The sequence below is a fragment of the Panthera leo genome, chromosome C2, assembly GCF_018350215.1.
Source record: "Panthera leo isolate Ple1 chromosome C2, P.leo_Ple1_pat1.1, whole genome shotgun sequence".
NCBI classification, from domain to species: domain Eukaryota; kingdom Metazoa; phylum Chordata; class Mammalia; order Carnivora; family Felidae; genus Panthera; species Panthera leo.
The window spans coordinates 77,910,582-77,930,239 of record NC_056687.1 but is presented as its reverse complement, the minus strand read 5'-3'; the positions used below and the strand labels follow the sequence as shown (position 1 = coordinate 77,930,239).

At 43.3% G+C, this 19,658-nt stretch overlaps 1 protein-coding gene across 1 annotated transcript in view; it reads right to left on the bottom strand.

Annotated features, from left to right (window-relative positions):
* Nucleotides 1–3,548: 3,548 nt before the first annotated feature.
* Nucleotides 3,549–19,658, bottom strand: part of P3H2 (prolyl 3-hydroxylase 2) — a 148,973-nt gene continuing 132,863 nt past the window's right edge. Inside the window, exons 9-15 of the mRNA XM_042955374.1 lie at nucleotides 18,071–18,198; nucleotides 17,416–17,511; nucleotides 16,799–16,949; nucleotides 15,812–15,929; nucleotides 14,759–14,834; nucleotides 9,052–9,192; nucleotides 3,549–4,536 (exon numbers count right to left, since the gene is read on the bottom strand). Of these exons, the coding sequence (XP_042811308.1) occupies nucleotides 4,444–4,536; nucleotides 9,052–9,192; nucleotides 14,759–14,834; nucleotides 15,812–15,929; nucleotides 16,799–16,949; nucleotides 17,416–17,511; nucleotides 18,071–18,198 (803 nt within the window). The 3' untranslated portion in view covers nucleotides 3,549–4,443. The remainder of the gene's footprint in view (nucleotides 4,537–9,051; nucleotides 9,193–14,758; nucleotides 14,835–15,811; nucleotides 15,930–16,798; nucleotides 16,950–17,415; nucleotides 17,512–18,070; nucleotides 18,199–19,658) is intronic.

The window sequence follows — 19,658 nt, the reverse complement described above, 5'->3', positions numbered from 1 at the left end:
GGAAGGAGCATTCAGACGTTCCTCCTGGCAAATGTGTGACAGGAAAAGAGAGGGCAGGGACATCTTGTTTGGTTATTTTTCTTGTGGGCCCTTAACAAGATTTTTGAGGGCAGGGGTGACTCCCATGCCAACTGTTCACATGGCTGATGCCATCCATTGCGAAGCAAGCCAAGATCCATGATCAGATTGTTCCAGACTTGACGTTGTTTGGCTTCAAAGGTCGGTAGGGGGCACAGAGAACGTGGTGATTTTCCGTGGATAGGCTGTAAGGGGAAGCTCTGACAGCATCAGTCTGCAGCTCCAACCCAGCAGTGAGCTCAAAGAGTGCTTGACGTTACCTGTCTCAGTGGGTCTGGGGAAATCAACCGGGTCCCAAACAAACAGCCCTATGTCTCATGCTGGAAACATCAAATTATCTGGGAGTAGGGGATTTGCGGGTGGGCTGTGGGACTAGGTGGGGAGGTCACTTCACATCGCAGGCTTCTTGGCAAGAGGAAGAGAGGGATCGTTACCATGGGCCCAATCTAACCTGTGGTCTGGAGTGTTTGCCAAATGGCTCCTGTTTCCCTGAAGAGTTCTGGATGTGGGAACAGTTCAACTTTCTCCCACTTCTCAGCCACACCACCGTCAGTCACCCCAGAATGTTTAATTATTTGGCAGAAGGGACTGGTGAGGTGGCCCCCATCATCTCCTTCCTTGACGTCAGTTCTTCCCTGTGGCGGTCTTATGTGAAATCATTCAGCATTTGTACTTCAATTAAAATTCACAGGTATATATTATTAAATGGTAGTGACTCATTCCGTGGCTTTTCCTCAGCTGAATAAGCGCCAAAAAGTGCTATGTACGCAGTAATGATTAAGACTGCATTAACACTAAAATTTCTTGTCAAATAATTTTTATTCAGGGCTCTGAAGAAAGCACCTTGCACATCCAAGAATATCACTCTGTCTCGTGTCAGTGTTTTCTCAAGAAGAAATTGACCTTCCAGGTTCTTTGTGCCTTGGAGGAAGAGGAAAATGACCCCTGACTGAAAGAACCCTCTCTGTGAGCTTCATGAAGGCAGTGCCTGGTACATAGTGTTTTTTTCAAAAGTGGGGCTGATCTAATCGAATTATGCAACCTGCATTCGATGTATCTCTGAGCAGAGAAGGGGAACATACATCGCTCAGCAGGAAAATAGGAGAGGAGCAAAAGTTCAGATTTTCTAAACATCTTACTTTTCTCTTCACGCTAATGTATTATTTCATATTTAATACACCTGGAAGAATGGCCAAGGGAGCAAACAACCCCGTTAAATTTTCTCCCCTACTGTTCAATTTTTTTAATGTTTATTTATGTATTTTAAAAATTTTTTTGACTTATTTTTGAAGGAGAGAGAGAGAGGCAGGGGAGGAGCAGAGAGAGAGGGAGACACAGAATCTGAAACAGGCTCCAGGCTGTAAGCTGTCAGCACAGAGCCCGATGCAGGGCTCGAACCCACGAACTGCGAGATCATGACCTGAGCTAAAGCCCCATGCTCAACCGACTGAGCCACCCAGGCACCCCAATGTTTATATTTGTGAGAGAGAGAGACAGGGTGTGAGCGGTGGCGGGCAGAGAGAGAGGGAGACACAGAATCTGAAGCAGGCTCCAGGCTCCAAGCTGTCAGCACAGAGCCTGACACAGGGCTCGAGCTCACGAACAGCGAGATCGCGACCTGAGCCGAAGTAGGACACTTGCCCGACTGAGCCACCCAGGCGCCCCTCTCCCCTCCGGTTCAAAAGGCTGTGCTTCTACCTCAGACACAGACATTCCAAGCTAAGTGATCACAGCCTCCAGTTTCCCTCCACTGCCGTCCATTTCCTCATCTGGGAAGTGGCATAATGATCTGTACCCAGAACACGTCCTGGGGTGCTAGTGTGTGAGCAAGCTCTGCTTAGAAGCATCCAATGCAATAATACGGTGAAAATAAAAGCTTTGTGAAACTGCAGGCTTTTCACCCAAAGGAGGGATGGTCATCAGACCAGTGGTAGTTCCCCAAGAGGTATAGCCGCAGAGGCCCGGACATGAGGTCATAATAAGTGGGCGGGCCTTCCAGCCGGGGCTGTCTCCAGCACATACAGCATTTCTGAGTGAATCAGAAAAAGGCACCGCTTCTGGATCGACACAGCCGTCCAGGTCCATAGACTGGGGAGTAAGTACCATCTCGGGCTAAATCGAAAAAGGCACCCCTCCCTGTAGTGGACGCCCTGGCCGGGCATCCTCACATCACTCGACTCAGCAGCCCCGGCTCAGGTTTGTCTCAAGTCATCTGATGACACTCCCTAACTATCTGAAGAAAATCGTGTATGGTTTGATTCGGAGCAGATTAAACAGTAAACGCTTTAGTGGATACATGATGTCCCAGGTGTAAAACGACATGGGCAACCTGAAAAACAGGAATCACTCCTCCGTGCAGTCAGCACATGGCTCACGACGCGGATCCACACGACATCTATGGAGGCCATCACCCACTTTCTGCGGGGCGGCATCTCAGCATCAGTGCCCAAGTCCTTGCCCCTCCTGGGGCTCCCCCAGCACCCAGGAAGTGGGAGCTACGAGGAGCCAAAGACTGTTTTCTTCGTTGATGCCTTGCTGCCAGAAAACAGAAATTAGATCTTGCCCAGATTCTCCTATCAGCAAATCAGAGTGCCAGCACACGCTTCTCAGCGAGACAGCAAGCAAACAGAAATCTACCTTTTCAAAGCTCAGGACGTTTTAGCCCTAAAGTTGGGTTTAAAGTTTTTGAAATCACATGTGTACATAACGAACCCATTCCCGATTCTCCGAGTGTTTGTCAAAGTGAATCTGATTGTATTTGCACACATTTCTAAGATCGTCTTGTTTTTGTCTTTTATCTGCTTTGTAGTTTGAGTGAGAGGGTGGAGGGCATTTGGAAATGATTATAACCAATTATGTGGCTTTCAGAAAAGGAAACTGAGGCCCAGAAAGGGAAAGACGGTAGCTCTAGGTCACACAGGCATACTTGATCCAGCTGGGATTATAATCTAATGCTCCTTGGGCTCTCCCAACTGGAGCTTGGGTGGGAAACAGACGGCACATAACTCACTATGACTCAGTTTTTCAGTCTCAAAGGATGAATATGCTTATTGTCAACCACGATCATAAACAGCAAAAGAGTAAATGTGATTTTCAGAAAACGTTTTGATCTGCTGGCTCACTTAAGAACTACTCCTCTACCAGTGCCCATCAGAAGAGGCAGAGAATCTCCCACTGGTTAGCGGCACAGGCTCCCCCAGGCCGGAACCACCCAGGGCTCCACCCCAAACAATGTCTCTGAAGAGCTTCCTGAGAATTCTGGCCGCAGACCAGTGGTTCTCCGGACTAACACCGCTGCTAACCATTTCTGTTCCTTCAAAAATAGTGCTTCCATTTTCCTTGTGGCCCCAAAGCACCTGCCAGCAGAACTAGTCATGGCCCAATGGTGTCCCTGGGCTGTCCGCAAAGCCACAAAGCCATTCCGTGAAGACAAACCAAACATTTGGGAGAAGACAAATAAATGCCAAATGTTAGACTAAGGCTCCCTGTATTAAACAATCAGACACAAGCACAAATCTGTGAACTGGATAGCAGCAAAGATGAGGGGACACCGAAATACATGCAGGTGAATATTGGAATCAGTCAGAAATCCATCTTTCTTACGAAATGCCCCTTCTGGCCAAAGGACCCCACACTCAGGCAATGTGTGGGCGGTGCCCTGATTCAGGCAGGATTGAAGATTTTCTTCCTAAGTCACCGGGGTGAAGAGTCCTTCTACTTCAACCCACTGAACCACCTTTTAAAAGACGCAAGTCTGAGGGCAGTCCTTTCTGGAGCACTGTGGAGGATGAATAGAAGCTTCCAGTGTCACTTTGTTCTCAGGTGAGAATACCAGAGCCAATTAACTCCACCAAGGCCCTGCGAAGGCTGGGGCCCTCCGTCTTTTGCCATGCTTTTCAGAGCCAATCAGTGACGCATGAGGCAGTGCAGACCCCATTGGGGGCTCCTCAGACTCCAGCTCATGGCTGCCAGGACTGGGAGAGGGTGTTGCTCAAGGGCACAGGGCCAGAAAGGCTTCGCGTCCAAATCACACGCCAACTTTAGAACTGGAGCACGCATGAGAGGTGTAGTTTCGCCAAGAATGCGCTTATTCTTTCTGCTTCAGCTTTCGCATGTGCAACAAACGAGGTGTGTGTGTGTATGCACATGTGTGGGGGTTGGGGTGGGGGAGGGTTGATGACCCGATGAAAAACCAAGATAGACAGGCTGAGTGAGGCAAAGCAAGCATCCTCGAGAACAAAAGGGGGCTCTGGTGACTCGGATTAACCTGTTAATTTATACCATGGCTCTGTACAAAAATAAAAAGGTTCTCATAAGATTAACAATTTAAATAAATATCTGATAGAACTTTTTCTTTCCTCATTTTTATAGCTCATCTTTGGGGTTGATATTCAGTTCATGCTTCCTTTGTTGTTCTTGATCCAGAATTGCGATCACTTCATCGGCCTGTATTCGCTCCTACAAAAAAAGATAATTTACACATTTCTCTTACAAGAATCAGAATCAGCCCCAGTGGCAGGTGCTTCCCAAACACTTCCAGGCATCCATCTGTGCATAGATTGGTGCTAGATCCAGTTAAAGACTAAACCTCATCTCTGTCCCTCGACTGGTGCCTTCTGCTGACTGCCTCATGCCCTAAGCAATTACTTTCCAAGATTTCTCTTTGGCCAAGAAGTCTTGTGTATTCAACTGATCCATACCCTTTCTACTTTGTGGTTCCATAGATGTCTCCCACTCAGTTCTCAATCCGGTGTTCAGGTTGGAGTCAGCGTTTTCTGCCCCGCACACCTATGCTGGTCCTCCACATAAGTTCTCTCTGTCAGTGAAGACTGCCCCTGCTCACCATTTGCCCTAATAGCCCAGCCATGGTTCCTTGGGTCTGATAAATCACCTACTCCCCTCTGTTCTACCTCCTGTTTCCACTCCTTTTCAGTGCACATTACTGCTGCCTTAGTTTAGAGCAGGATTTCTCAACTGTGGCACTCCTGACATTTTGGAACAGATGATTCTTTGGTGGTGGTGGTAGGCTTGTGCCCTGTAGAATGTTTAGCAGCATCCCTGGCCTCTGCCCACTCCAGGTACCCAGCAGCACCTCCCTTCTGTCTCTAGACATTGCTGAATGTGCCCTGGGAGGCAAAATTGCTCCCACCTCAGAACCACAGGTTTAGGCTCTCTTCATCGAACTCAGCTTCCAAATCATATTCCCATTTCACACCCACTCACACATGCTTCTAATGGGCCTTCTGCACTTTAATTCGGACCCTGTCACTATCTGGTTCACAGCTCACAACCTTTACTTGGGTTCTTTTTACTTGAATTTTCAGGCCCTATCTTCTTGATGTGCTTATAAGGAGTTGCCCGAGTCAGAACTTTCTCTCTTCATTGGTTCTCCTTGCCTTCTCTTTTCACCTCACCTTGTTCTGTAACTTCCTGAGTTACCTCAAATTCCCCGAATGCAGCACTTTCCAAGAAATCCCTTGCCCTAGTCTAGGTTAAAGGTATTTCTGGATGCTTCCATCATATCCTAGGCATTCCCTTCTCCATCCATCAAACCATCAGCAGGCCCAGTTGGTATACTTCCAAATGGCACCTGCAGCCTTCCATGTTCATTCACCTTCTCTATCACTATTCTAGCCCACAACATGTAGGCCAGATGCTTCCTTTCCTGTACGTACTAGAGTATGACAATGTCTTTCCTATTCTGTAACTTCCTAGGTTGGGGGGTAAGTGGGGAGCAGAGGAGGGCACATGGCTTCCCCACCCCAGTTAGAATAGAATTCATGATTCTTAACTAGTTTGTCATGTCTGACTCCTCCTCCTCTGTGTCCCCTTTTCAGACCACTGTCCATCTTGCATTTGCCTACCATGTTCTGGCCACTCTGGATTTCTTGGTGTGTTAACCACTCCAAGCCACCTCTGATCTCTGGGCCTTTGCAACCTGGTCTCTACCTGGAATACTCTTCCCAGGACCTTTATCACAGTTGGCTTCTTCTTGTCACTCAGATGCCAACTCACATGTCACTTGTCTGGAGCACACTCACGATTTGTCACCTCCCCTTTACTCTCAAACCAGTTACCTTGCTCCCTCTTCCACACATCATTTCTCACCACCTGGACATCTCTCAATTATTTCCTATTTTCCTTATTTTCTTTTTCCACTAGAAGTTAAGTGCCATGAAAGCAGGAGAGCTCATCTTTTTGGTCATTCTTGTATTTCAGGTGCCCAGAAAACCCACTGACATTTGGCAAGGGCTCCGTTATATTTGATGAGTAAACACATGAGTGGATGAAGGGTCCCTTCTCTGCTTCAAGTATGTCTCTCTCAGCTCCATGCTAAATGCCATCTTTTCAATGAAGCTTTTCTCGTTTCCTCTTTATGTCCCCTAACATGTGCAACTGCCCCTAATAATTCTTACTGAATTTTACCTGGTGTTTTAATTACTTTAGCTCTTGCACTCAATCTTCATTCTGACCTCCAGCTCCTTGAAAACAGGAGTATGTCTTATGTAGTCCATGTTGCCTATTGCTGGCCCCTAGCACAACGCCTTGCGCAGCAGGTTACGGGAAAACTATTTGGTGGCTTGAAAACAAAGCCCTTTTTCCATTCAAGACCTCCGAATTGAAAATGACGCTTACATGAAGTCAACCCAAAGGACCCAATGTACGAAATAACAGAAACTAAACTGCTGTGATGCTAAGATGCCTGAGCGCTACTTCATGAACGTGGAAACAATAACTTGCTGCTTAACAAACTGATGTACAAAAATGGCACAGACTCTCAAATCTGACTGCCACGAGAGACATCCCAAATCGTATCTCTCCTGAACGGAAAGAAGTTCGTGAGCTGGAACTGCGTGTACAGGGAACTGAAGCTTCTGATATTGTACATCCTTAAGAATTTATGATGCTATCCACTCCTTGGGAATTGATACTTTCAAAACAATCTAGAGCACGTGCAGAAATCGGCAAGCTCTGACGACTCCTCCATAGGCTCTCCCTGCTCGGGGATTTAGTCTGAGAAGACGCACCGAACTCAGGACTCTCAAACTTTGTTGCATGTTAGAATTGCCCGGGGAGTTTTAAAGCTCCCCACACTCAGATCACATTCTGTATCAGTAAATGATCCCCAGATCCCCAGAATGTCTGAGGATGGAAGACAGATGCCAGTAGTTTGTAAAGCTCTCCGGGTGGTTCCAGTGCGGAGCAGAGCCTGAGAATCCCCTAAGGCTAAATTTTCTAGTAGTTGCTCAAGAGGTTCTGGTCATTCCCTCCTGTGACCACTAGATGCCGCTACTGCCCGGGTTCTGGAGAAGTTTCCCAAAGCTCTCTGGATTAGGAAGGAGCCACAAGAATTTTCTTTGTATTAGTTTATTTTGATAGAAAATATCTTGGAAGAGAGGGCTGGGATACTCAGGAATGAAACAGACTGAATGTCTGTTCAATTGAACACTAAAGAAAGGAAGGAGTGTGATGATGTTCCAATAACATATGACCCTCCCTGTCTATTCATCTGTCTAGATTCCCTAATGCAGGAGTCTAGTGGTGGTGGAGTGAGGGGGGGGGGGGCGGTGTTGGCATTTCGGAGTGGAGAAGCACAAGCAAAGAATCACACCTGAGGGAGACTGTTCGGTGCCCCCTTGTAGTCTTCAGAACTATGTGCTCTGCCCCCCAACCCTGTCAGGACCACTCTTTTTCCTTTCAGTGCCTGACTGATGGCTATCATCTCGGTCAGGAGTAAGCGTCTTGATGCCCCCTACAAAACCCACACTGCTGTCTTCGATCTACTTCCTTGTTGACTTCTCCAAGCTCCTCACGGTCACAGACTATGTTCTGTCACCCTTGCACCCCCAGGGCCCCTAACAGAGTTTCCCGGGCACGAAGTAGATCTTCTGTAAATGAAGTATGTGAAAGAATGCTTACAGAACGTGGCCTAAAAGCCGTGTGAGTCAGACTTGATGGCAAAAAAGTATGAGGCAGAGGAATTAATTTTAAACAGTTTCTGACTAAAGTGAATCCAAGCAAGGTCTCTAAAGAGAAAGTTGGACAGAATGCCATTTTAAAGACTAGAATTTCAGAGCTTGTCAGTACTCGGGGCTGGAGGGGATGGAAGACTACGAAGTTTCTGTTTCCATTTCAGCATCCCATGGCAAGCTATTGCCGAGGCTTGGGCTGGAGCCAGTTAGTGACAAGGAGCTTGGTGCTTCCGAAGCATGCGACTCCACCAAAAGGTCATGACAATTTGAAAGTCATTCCTATGTTGAGCCAACATTTTCCTCTCATGGGCTTTTACCCATTGGTCTCATTCCTCTGAAGCCTCACAGATAGAGACTATTACCTCTGGTCAGGGCATCCAGAAGGACGGGATCACGGTCCCTTATTCAGATTGTCTCCTTCCAATGTAATAATAATATTTTAATAGCTAATGTTTAAGTTAATAATAAATAATAATAAACTTCCAGGTTCACTCATCATCTTCCACACGTGTCTCATAAGTTATTCAGTGCTCTTTTTAACGATTTGTTGAGAAAACAAATCAGTTTTCTGGTGCCCAGCAGAAAGCAGTTACTTTCTCCTGAAGCCACAGTTTGTAACTAAGCTCAAGACTAACTAGAGACTGCCAGCTATCACTCTGATGTCTATTTCCACAAACATTCACTTATTAGAACCCATCTGATCAAGAAATGCCTTCCGAGCCCCTCATCTTTCTCTCAACCTCACACTACAGGCATCAGAGGTATAATTGCTTCATCATGGATCTGAACAAGAAAATTTGAGCTTGCTTGGAAAACAGAGGCAGTGTTGGAAACCAGAAATAAAGGACTCTGTAATAACCTGGTTGGTTGATTGATTGATTTTTATGATCTCTAAGATCCCTGATGGGTATGGAACAATGAAAGGACTTTCCGGAGAAATCAATCCAGGAAGCAGGTCTTCGGGCATCTAATTGTCCTTCTGAGTGGATCACATACTCACCAATTCTCTATAAAGTGGATCCAAGGTAAACCACAGAGCCACAGCGCACCTCTGGCCCTTGGTGACTGCCTTCACTCCATGCGGATTCTCTCCTCCGGAAGAGAAACTGATCATGCGCCCACACTTTGGTTTGATAGAGGCCTGAGTAGGAAAGTGAAAATTAGACTCTCAATTTCGTATCATGGGAATTCTATGACCCCTTTCTCTACCCTTCTATGGGATTATTTAGGTCAAGTTTTGCATCAAAGTAATGGAATCTTGGGGTTGAAATAGACATGGATTGGTTCAATTTCCTCATCTGTAAAGCAAAGATGAGTTCAAAATAATATCTAATTGAGTCACAAAATTATTCAGGGAGAATGGCGGGCACAGTCCATGGCACAGAACAAGTGTTCAATACATGCTATCCTATGGCCGGCAAACTCCACGAAAACAAAGTCTCTTTTATTCCTCCCCACCCCTACCCCCACCCCCGCCTTGAGTGTTAGCACAGTATCTGGCATAACGTAGATGTCTATTTCATATTTGTGGAATTGTGGGATGACAAAAACAAATCAAGGGGACATCTAGAGTGTGGTAGATTTTTATTATTGATCTAGGTAGGCTTTCCATGGGTGCACTCCTCCTCTGTCCTTAATTGTACATTTATGGTTTGTGAACTTTTCACAATAAAAGGGAAGTCTAGTTTCATATGATGCTTCAATTGCCATTACAATATGCCTGTCCAATGGTCCTCAGCACGTGCTTTAATCCTTCCAGTGATGAGAACACTCTACCCCTTGAGGAGACCTAGTCCATGGCGTCCAGGGCTCTGAAATGATCGACATAGTCCTTCCAAGCTTGTGCGTCACTCAGGTGAAACTGTTCACTAATGTTTAAGTAGAAGAGGGTAGAGAGAAAAGGGACACTGCTAGGGGAGCCTAAATGTTAGATCAAATAAGCGGGTTGTCCAAATCGAGTGAACTTAACCAACAGAATATAAGGGGCCTTGCTTCTGTATTTTAAGAAGTGCTTGATGTCAGTAGAATTAATTTTTCTTTTTTGAGAAACACAGAAACATTACTCATTCCATACTACAGCTTAGAAAAGTAAAGTAGGGGTGCCTGGGTGGCTCAGCAGTCAGTTAAGCGTCTGACATTGGCTCAGGTCATGATCTCATGATTCACAAGTTCGAGCCCCGCATCGGCCTCTGTGCTGACAGCTCAGAGCCTGGAGCCTGCTTCAGATTCTGTCTGTCTGTCTGTCTCTCTCTCTCTGCCCCTCCTCCACTCTCTCTCTCTCTCAAAAATAAATTTAAAAAAAACATTAAAGGGGCGCCTGGGTGGCGCAGTCGGTTAAGCGTCCGACTTCAGCCAGGTCACGATCTCGCGGTCCGTGAGTTCGAGCCCCGCGCCAGGCTCTGGGCTGATGGCTCGGAGCCTGGAGCCTGTTTCCGATTCTGTGTCTCCCTCTCTCTCTGCCCCTCCCCTGTTCATGCTCTGTCTCTCTCTGTCCCCCCCCCCAAAAAAAAAACAAAAAAAAAACATTAAAAACATTAAAGTAAAAGAAAAAAAATGTTACTATTCTACTATTGGATAAGAGGGGCTCATTTTAACTAGTTATTTTCTGAATACATGCCCATTAGAAGAACTTTTGGTTTCCTTCACCTTAAAATGGGAGGCTATATTTTTTCACTGCCAGCTTCAGGAGGAATATTTGCAAAATTTCCTGAATCCCTTGGATACTACCTAACACAGGTACCCCTAGACTATAACCTACATATGAAAAGGTGGAGGGAGGTGTATTAAGGAGTCAGAAAGTCTGAGATATGTGTGTGTGTGTGTGTGTGTGTGTGTGTGTGTGTGTGTGTGTGTGTTAAAGGGGAGAGCAGAGAAAAGCAGTTGCTGGTTACTCTTCTATTCACAGTAATTGAGGAGTGATTTGTTTTTCCTGGAGAGAGTTGATTTCTTAAAATGCATTAAAATTTTTTTTTAATATTTATTTTGAGAGAGGAGAGAGAGAGAGAGGGAGAGGGAGAAGGCAAGCAGAGGAGGGGCAGAGAGAGAGAGAGAGAGAGAGAGAGAGATACAGAATCCGAAGCAGGCTCCAGGCTCCAAGCTGTCAGCACAGAGCCCAGCCCGACATCAGGCTCAAACAAACTGTGAGATCATGACCTGAGCCGAAGTTGGACACTCAACTCACTGAGCCACTCTGTCGCCCCGAGAGAGTTGATTCCTTATGCAGCTTCATCAAGGTGACTTTTCTAAGGTAAATCTAGAGAGTTTGCTAGGTATTGGTGCCCTTGGCATCAACCTGATTTCATTTTTCTGGAGAAAGAATGTGTTTTACATTTCCACATAGAAACAGCAACATAAATGATACTTGGGACATATGAAGTCCAGTGGAAAGCCTTTTTAGACACACCGCTTTGAGATCTAGTTTCCAGTTTTCTGAGTGGCTTATGCCCTGGCGCTGGTAAGGATTCACTCAACCACACGTGGTTGCCAATGCTTCTGTGTGATTATCAAATGTCAGCAGTAACATTTTACAATATTGAAGAAAGTGTGTGGGGACAATTTAATGCTTTCTCCCTGATGGAATTGGGTGAATCGAAAGTACTTTTATACATGAAGAACTTGGGAAAGTGTAGGAAAAGAAGCTATCAGCTGTTTGAAGCATTTGGAATTGATTATAGGTGTGTCGGCTCACAGAAGTCTCTACAACTAATTTTATCAAATGGAGTGCGTCACCTGTTATATATCAGCCACATAAAGGAATAAACAATTTTCATTTATAACATTACTTCTACAGGAAAATATGTTCAGAAATTTAGATGACTGTAAACATAATTTTGGCACACAGTTTCATATTGAATTTAACTTTTCACGAAGCAAATAGAACTTATTAAATTTCATCTCTTTCAAACTTGCAGAGAAACCCAAATCCCAAAATACTCATGTTTTACAAACATGCTGCTGTTGAAAATAATCCATGTATCTTCCAAGTATGATAAAAGAAAATTCCTTTTGCTTTCCATCTAACTGATGATTAAAAGTCAGAGAAGCCTTTGTGTTGTGCTTGTAGATGTAAATCTTTAGCCACCATTTAGTTATTCATGCACTTCCCAGACTTTTCCAAAATAAAAACCTTAGAAGACTTTTCTTCCTTATAAAGCCCTAAATTGGGCCATTTCTCTGCTTCATTTTTCCCTTCAGAGTCAAAGAAACGAAAAGTAACACTATCCATTTCTCTTTATTTGGGCTGATTACCTAAGAATTTTAATTACTCACAAAATGCCTTAAAAACTCCACCATATGTGTTCATCTGAAGTAGAGTTAATCTGTGAAAATGAATCTTTCAACCTGGAGCTTTTGAATCAAAACATTGTTTAAATCGATTTCTCTTCTTTTTTGGGGGGGTAGTAGTGGTTAGATTCAGTACTTTTTAAAATAGTTACAACTTTCTGTTAAAAGTATAGCTACATTAAACAGCAGTATTATCTGCTTTTACATCTTTAAAAGGCAGAATTACAGGGGCGCCTGGGTGGCTCAGTCAGTTGAGTGTCCAACTTCGGCTCAGGTCATGATCTTGCGGTCTGTGAGCTTGAGCCCCACGTCGGGCTCTGTGCTGACAGCTCAGAGCCTGGAGCCTGCTTCGGATTCTGTGTCTCCCTCTCTCTCTGCCCCTCCCCTGCTCATGCTCTGTCTCTCTCTCTGTCCAAAGTAAATAAACATTAATTAAAAAAAAAAAAGGGGGGGGGCAGAATTACAGTTAACCTTGCATTCGATAATTAATGAATGATTGATTCTCACATTGTAGTCCAGGCATCGCTTACTTTCAAACATTGAGCATTTCCAAATATGGCCACTAGATGGAGGAGAAGTAAAGAAATCTTTTCAACCACCTGTCTGATTTCTTTCCAACTGTGTGAGATGCAAGCATTTAAAAATTTGTTTTAGTGTTAGCAGAGCTCAGAAAACAAATGCTTTCTGCACAGAAGCTTTTCAAAAAAAAAAAAAAAAGATAATTTTGTGTCAGGATTATAAACAACCCGGATCATCAATTTTGATTTAATTTCCCAGATCATGAAGCACTAAAATACTCTGTTGATACTTAAGCTGTTACAAAAAAGTGTGAGTCATGATAGCCTTTTAGATATACATCATTGCATGAAACTGTATGAAATAATTTTTCTTAATTATTCCAATGTTTCTGGACAACCTTAACCACAATTTCCATAGGGTTCCCCCTCATCTGCTTATACCCCAGTAGGTATGCCATGAATGATATATGGATGTTTCACTATGAGTAAAGGGTACAAAATAGGAAATTAAAAACATAAAATTCAGAAAAAGTTGTGGACATAGCTTGGATAATGCAAAATCCTTGAAGTTTGTCAGATACATGCCTCAACTATTTAGATTTTGTATGGAAGAAAGATACCATTTACATAATCCATTTACAATTCAATTATCTCTTCCCTTGGAAAACATGTTTCCCTACCATGGTGTATGTGCTCTGGCTTAAAGTCCAAAGGATGCTGGCTATATGGCCTATTAACTCAGTAGACTGGTTTTCCAGAGGCATTGATTTGCTTAGGAAGAGAGTGATGGAAATTAACTGTTGATTTTTACCTATGAAGGCGTATTTAGAATCTCATCCAAAGTGTGTGTGTATGAATGTATATATATATATCAATTTTCAGGTATAGGTTTACTTACAGTCAATCATATATATACATACGTGTGTGTGTACACACACACATTTTGATAACTAAAGGTCTAGAGCCCAATGCTCAATCCAAGCATATAGAACACCACGTTGCTTGAAAGCTATTCTGTAGAATCATTTGTCTAGCCCTAGGCATGGATGACTTAGAATTGGTGTTTTTTGGGGAGCCTGGGTGGCTCAGTTGGTTAAGCGTCCGACTTTGGCTCAGGTCATGATCCCACCACTTGTGAGTTCAAGCCCCATGTCAGGCTTTGTGCTGACAGGTCAGCCTGGAGCCTGCTTCAGATTCTGTGTCTCCCTCTCTCTTGGCCACTCCCTCACTCATGCTCTCTCTCTCTCTCTCTCTCTCTCTCTCTCAAGAATAAATAAAACATTAAAAAATTTTAAAAAAGAAATCGGTGTTTTTATCCTTCCATCAGACTAATATATATAATATATGTACTATCTATAATATATACATATATGTATATATAATATATATAGTATATATATGTGTATATATAATATATATGATATATATATGTGTGTATATATATCTTCTAGTCCATTTTACAGATGGGCAATTTAAAGAATATATATGATTGGTGATTCCATTTCTTTTTTTTTTATTAAATTTTTTTTTAAATGTTTTTATTTATTTTTGAGACAGATGGAGACAGAGCATGAGCATGGGAGGGGTAGAGAGAGAGGGAGACAAAGAATCTGAAGCAGGCTCCAGGCTCTGAGCTGTCAGCATGGAGCCTGACACGAGGCTCGAACTCATGAACTGTGAGATCATGACCTGAGCTGAAGTCAGATGCCCAACTGACTGAGCCACCCAGGCACCCCAGATGGTGATTCCATTTCTAACATTTTATGATGTATACATTTATTGGGCCCCTTTATACCTCTTGAATTCTCAAGCTCAGATATTTGAAATCCAATAGTCTGTGAGTCCTTGGAAAATGGCAAGATTGAGATAAATGCTACATAAATTTGCCTGCATAGGTTTACTTACAGTCACAGTCTTGGCATCCATCTCAGTGAATATGAATTCTCCTCCTTCAAAGTCATCATTCATATATAGGAGAGCGCTATAAGAAAATAAAAGAAAAAATGTATACTATTATATGTTTACAAAAACATCATCACAGAATACTGACAAATGGTTGTAAACTGACAAGCCTGATTGGTAAGTTTCTTTTGAACTAGACATTGAAATAACCAACTTTCCTAACCCTAAAGAGTAAGTAAGGACAGATATAGTTTGGGCCCTACCCCCGAAGTATTTATTTGTTTCACTTATGCTAAAATTTTAATTCTATTTTAAACTTCAACTCACATTTCACTTTTTCCCAAGAACACCTAACTAGATTTAATCTACCCCTTTGCACCTGCCCACACTACTTACAACTCTCTTCTTCCCTTTTATGCTTGTAACTCTAAAGGATGCATTTTTCCCCTAAGTAGCTACAGAACTCCAGGAGGTGTGGTCTTGCCTTGAAGATAGGGGGTGCTCAAGAAATGTTTTTGTCTGGAGCACGCTGCGGTAATAATTAACACACTACTATATACATGAGGGCTATACCTCCTGACAATTCTCTTTACACACTTACATAACATCCCATTTCTTCCTCTGACTTTCCAGTTTCTTATGTATAAAAGGCTGACCTAGGTAAGTGGCATCGTAAGATCCCTTTGTGCATTGAGACAGCATATCCCGGTCTTCTCAGACTGAACTATACATACGACAAGGGATATGTTTCGGTGAAAGCCAAACAATCAAATAAACAGAACAAAACAAAAGAAAAACCCTTTAGTTTTTACATTAAAACAAAATGGGCACGTTGTGGATTAAGATGCAACAAAACGTTCTTGGAATTTTATGGCAAAAATATGAGATGATCACGTCGCTTCCTGGTTGTGGCAGCTGCTTCGGGAGCTTATTTGAGAATCTCTGCCTCACAGAGATGGATATAATGACAAGCAAAACAGATCAGTTTTCTAGTTTCCATGGGTTTTTGATAACTGTTGTGCAGAAGCTTGCTTTAGAAGCTTGTGCTGGTTGTACCTGTAGTCCCGGAATGTGTAGGCAGGAGGCTCCTTCCAGCATTCATTGGCCTCAGGATCCAACAGGCAATTGTCAGCATGGATGGGATGACTGAGGTCAGTTCTTCTCTCCTGCTGACCTGCCAGAAAATGGAAGGAGAGAATGGCAGGAGAGCAGTAACCTCTAACAGCAGAGCTGACAACCAGACTGTCTTCTCCTATCGCTGGTGCCTTTTGGAAATTTTTAGAGACATAAGTAGACCCAGATAGATTTAAGAACCAGATAGGCAGTCAAGAGACTGGTCTTGGTTTGGTGCAAACTTGATGTAAAACCTTGGGCAAGTCACATCTGCCTGTTCTGCTATAAAAGTTTCCTGACATAAACATACATAATTGAATTGCCCTGCATTCCATGGGTTGTACTTCATGTAGGGCAGAAAAAGGGGAGGGGTGAAATGAAAATGTAAAAAAAAAAAAAAGATTCAGCTGAAAGTTCACATGTTAAAGTCTTAAAGTCTTCTCCCATGACACTGTCCCTTCCCTCCTACTCAGGAGGGTGTGGAAGAGAAGATCTAGGGACGAAATAATGACAGCAGGGAGTGAGGCAGTCTCTGCCTTTTTAAGAACATATCTTTCAACAATCCCTTCATCTTCCATGCTTCTACTTAATGCTTTTGGATGCGAAGGGGGACCGTGATTTCCAGGTTCCTGATTCCCTGGAAGGTAAAGCCTAAAGCAGAAAAGTATTTCTCTGTGTGACTTTAAGCTACTTGCTTAAATGGACTTGAAAGGAAAGATAGGCAGAACAATGGTCGTTTGGAACTTTAGGTGACCAAAAAGGAGTAAAAGAAGGAAGGGAAAAATAAGGATTAGCAAGCTTCTTCTGTTTTAGGAATTTGGAACTTTGCTAAACCATTAGTCTAAAATGTAATAGAGCTTTGTGTTACATTGTTTTCTTTCTCATGTCACTGTGGGTGGAAGAGAACAAGTTCACACTCTGGAATCTTACCAGACAGGGCTGTTCGGCAGACCATGTGTGTATAGGAAAAATACAGGGTTGAATTCAGCATGAAATAGGATTCTACAATCTTTCGAGCCTTCTCGCTGATGTCATAAAACAGACGGGCACTCTTCAGTGGGACTCGGCCTTCATAACCAAACTGAAGAAAAATAAGAACACTAAATAGCACTGGGTTGATTGGAAGACTTGAGAAAAACAGACACTAGGTTTCAGTAAGGCAACAGAGGGATGGCATGTCTGCATTGACTAGTGGGAATACGATTACATGCTTGTGGATTTGGGTTAGTAAAATGAGCCATTGAAAGTCACCCTTCCTAATCACAGAGGGAACACTGAAAGCTAATCTCTTCATCCTCTCTCCTTTAGAGAACTATCCTCTTTCTCCCCAATGATGCCTCTTGAGGTACAGGATAATCACGTGGTTCAGTATGATTTCACCAATGGACCAGGAGCTCCCTGAAGACAGGGGTGTTGTATATTATCTGTCAGTTGCAAGTTGATGAGATATAAAGTTTGATAAATTGGTGACTACATGAAAGGATCTAAAACAGAAGGTCCTGGGTTGACACTTAGGAACCCAAACCCAAAAGAAGCTATGACTGTACCTTGAGTGCTTTCAGGACAGTGGCACCTTCAAACTTTTCATTGGGTGTATGGGGTGAAGTTTTCCCTCTGTATCCATCACCAACGAGCATGATTCCCTGGAAGCAATACACAAGAAGATGCTTTATTAATAACAACTATGAATTAATAAGGTCTCCATTTTTTTCCTTGACTGCCAGGAAGCTAAGGAACAAAGTCAATACTCAGAACCATCCCTATTTTGTACCACGATGCTGGTATCATTAATTCTTCCAATCAAAAGAGATATCTTTATTTAAACTTTACATTTTCCTTACAAAATATCACTTTTTGTAGAAATGGGAGGAATATAAATGATTAATATATTTGTTTATTATCGATTAAAATAAAGAGATTCTCCCAGTGACTTTATATGGTAGCCAGGGCATGTGCTGAATGGCTCTTGTTCTAGGTATGAAGCCACTAACTACCCCAGATCCATTCTGTGTCCAGATCTAGACAAAAGTAAGATAATTCCAAACAAGGCTATGAAAATGCTCCCACAGTCAATGTCCCTGTCCTAAAGAAAGTAATATTTTAGATCTGGTTCCTGACTCCAAGTGAGCCCAGGACCAGACAACTCCAGGGCTCATGCCAGGCCAGCCCAATATCAGGCTCCCCTCCCTCTCTGGTCCTCACACTGGCCACGCTGTGGAGCTCCCGGCACTGTTCTTCCGACAGGACGTTATCCAGGAGAACCCTCTGGGTCCCGTTCAGCTGCTCTGAGTTATAGACAAACGTGATGTTCTCGTAGAGCAGAGGACCACCTGAAGGGACAGAACACATTGTCTTCTCTGTTACCTCTGTTCCCAAGGGTGTGAGCACACAGCACCCAACAGTTTTCAATGTGAAATTCATGAGACTACATTTGCCCATGAATGCTTAAGAAGGCAAAGACAAATTGGAAGCCTGATAAATTCAATATGGATTCAGGAAAAAAAGACAGATGTCTGACTGTCAGGCTTCTCCATGGCATCACAATAATATCAACACATTTGTTAGTATTTGGGGTTTGATAAACCATCTTTTCACCTGATTCCAGTGATGAGCCTATAAAGTAGACTCTGAATCTCACAGGATTCTCTGTGATGACTCTGATAAGACCTTCCAGAATTCTCTGGGCAACAGCACCCACCCTTCTCCACAACCCTTGGTCCATAATTCTGTTACAATATCACATGCAATTACTTGATTACATGTTTGTGCACCCACACATGAGATACACACCTCAGTCTCACTTGTTTGTAGAGAAATGTCTTCACTCCACAACTCAGCTGGTAAATCCATCACCAGAACGGTCACACCCAAGCCAGCCAACTCCTTCCCCGTCTTCTTCCACCACTTAACTGACTCTAGATGGTCTTATTTTTGGAATGTTTGCTTTTCTCTGTTCTCTGGGAAAATCTTTATATCATTTTCTTTGCACAGGAAGGTTTCCTATAGCCACCTGCTCTCTCCATGAGTAGAGCCCACATCTTTATGAAATTAGCCCATATAGGCTTTTCAGAAGGTGATGCTCTGGGGTCATGTTTTAGGTGGTAGCTTACAAAATCTAGACCTGACAAAGCCCTTTCCTCACAGACATTATGACTGAAGGACAAAGCCTCTGCTGGTGAGGAAATCTTCAGATGTAACAGAGTACAACCCTCTTGACCAGAAAACCGAACAGAAAAGAAAAACAGGTTTTTGCTCTTTATAGTACTCCAAAGGGACCTGACGCAGGTGCTGTCAGTAACAACAGTTTGGCCTGGATGGAGGCACTGGGGGGTGGGGGAGAAGGGGCACAGCTTCTCCCTTCTTCCCCCAGTCAAGCAATGGTCACCAACCCACTGGCCTAAAACACATCAGTTAAAGAAGGAAGAAACAAGTCGAAGTTTCTGTCTATTCTATTTCTTGAAAACAAAACCAAAGTTGGGAAAACAACAAATTCATTAGTCTAGTTAGGATGAAAGAGTCCCCACAGCCCACAATTAGTGAAGAGACAGTGTTTCTCAATCTTTGGTAATACACAGTTATCTGTTAAGGAAACATCCCCCAAGGAGGGGCAGGGCTGACACATTAGTTTGCCACAATTTTGCTTCCATGCTTACAATATGATAGAACTATGAATGGTATATTTATCCTCAGAGTTTCCAATAACTATAATTCCAAAACTGATTCACAACATTAAATAAAAGCAAGACCATAAAACCAACTACATTCAAGTTAATGATCTTAATGAAATGGT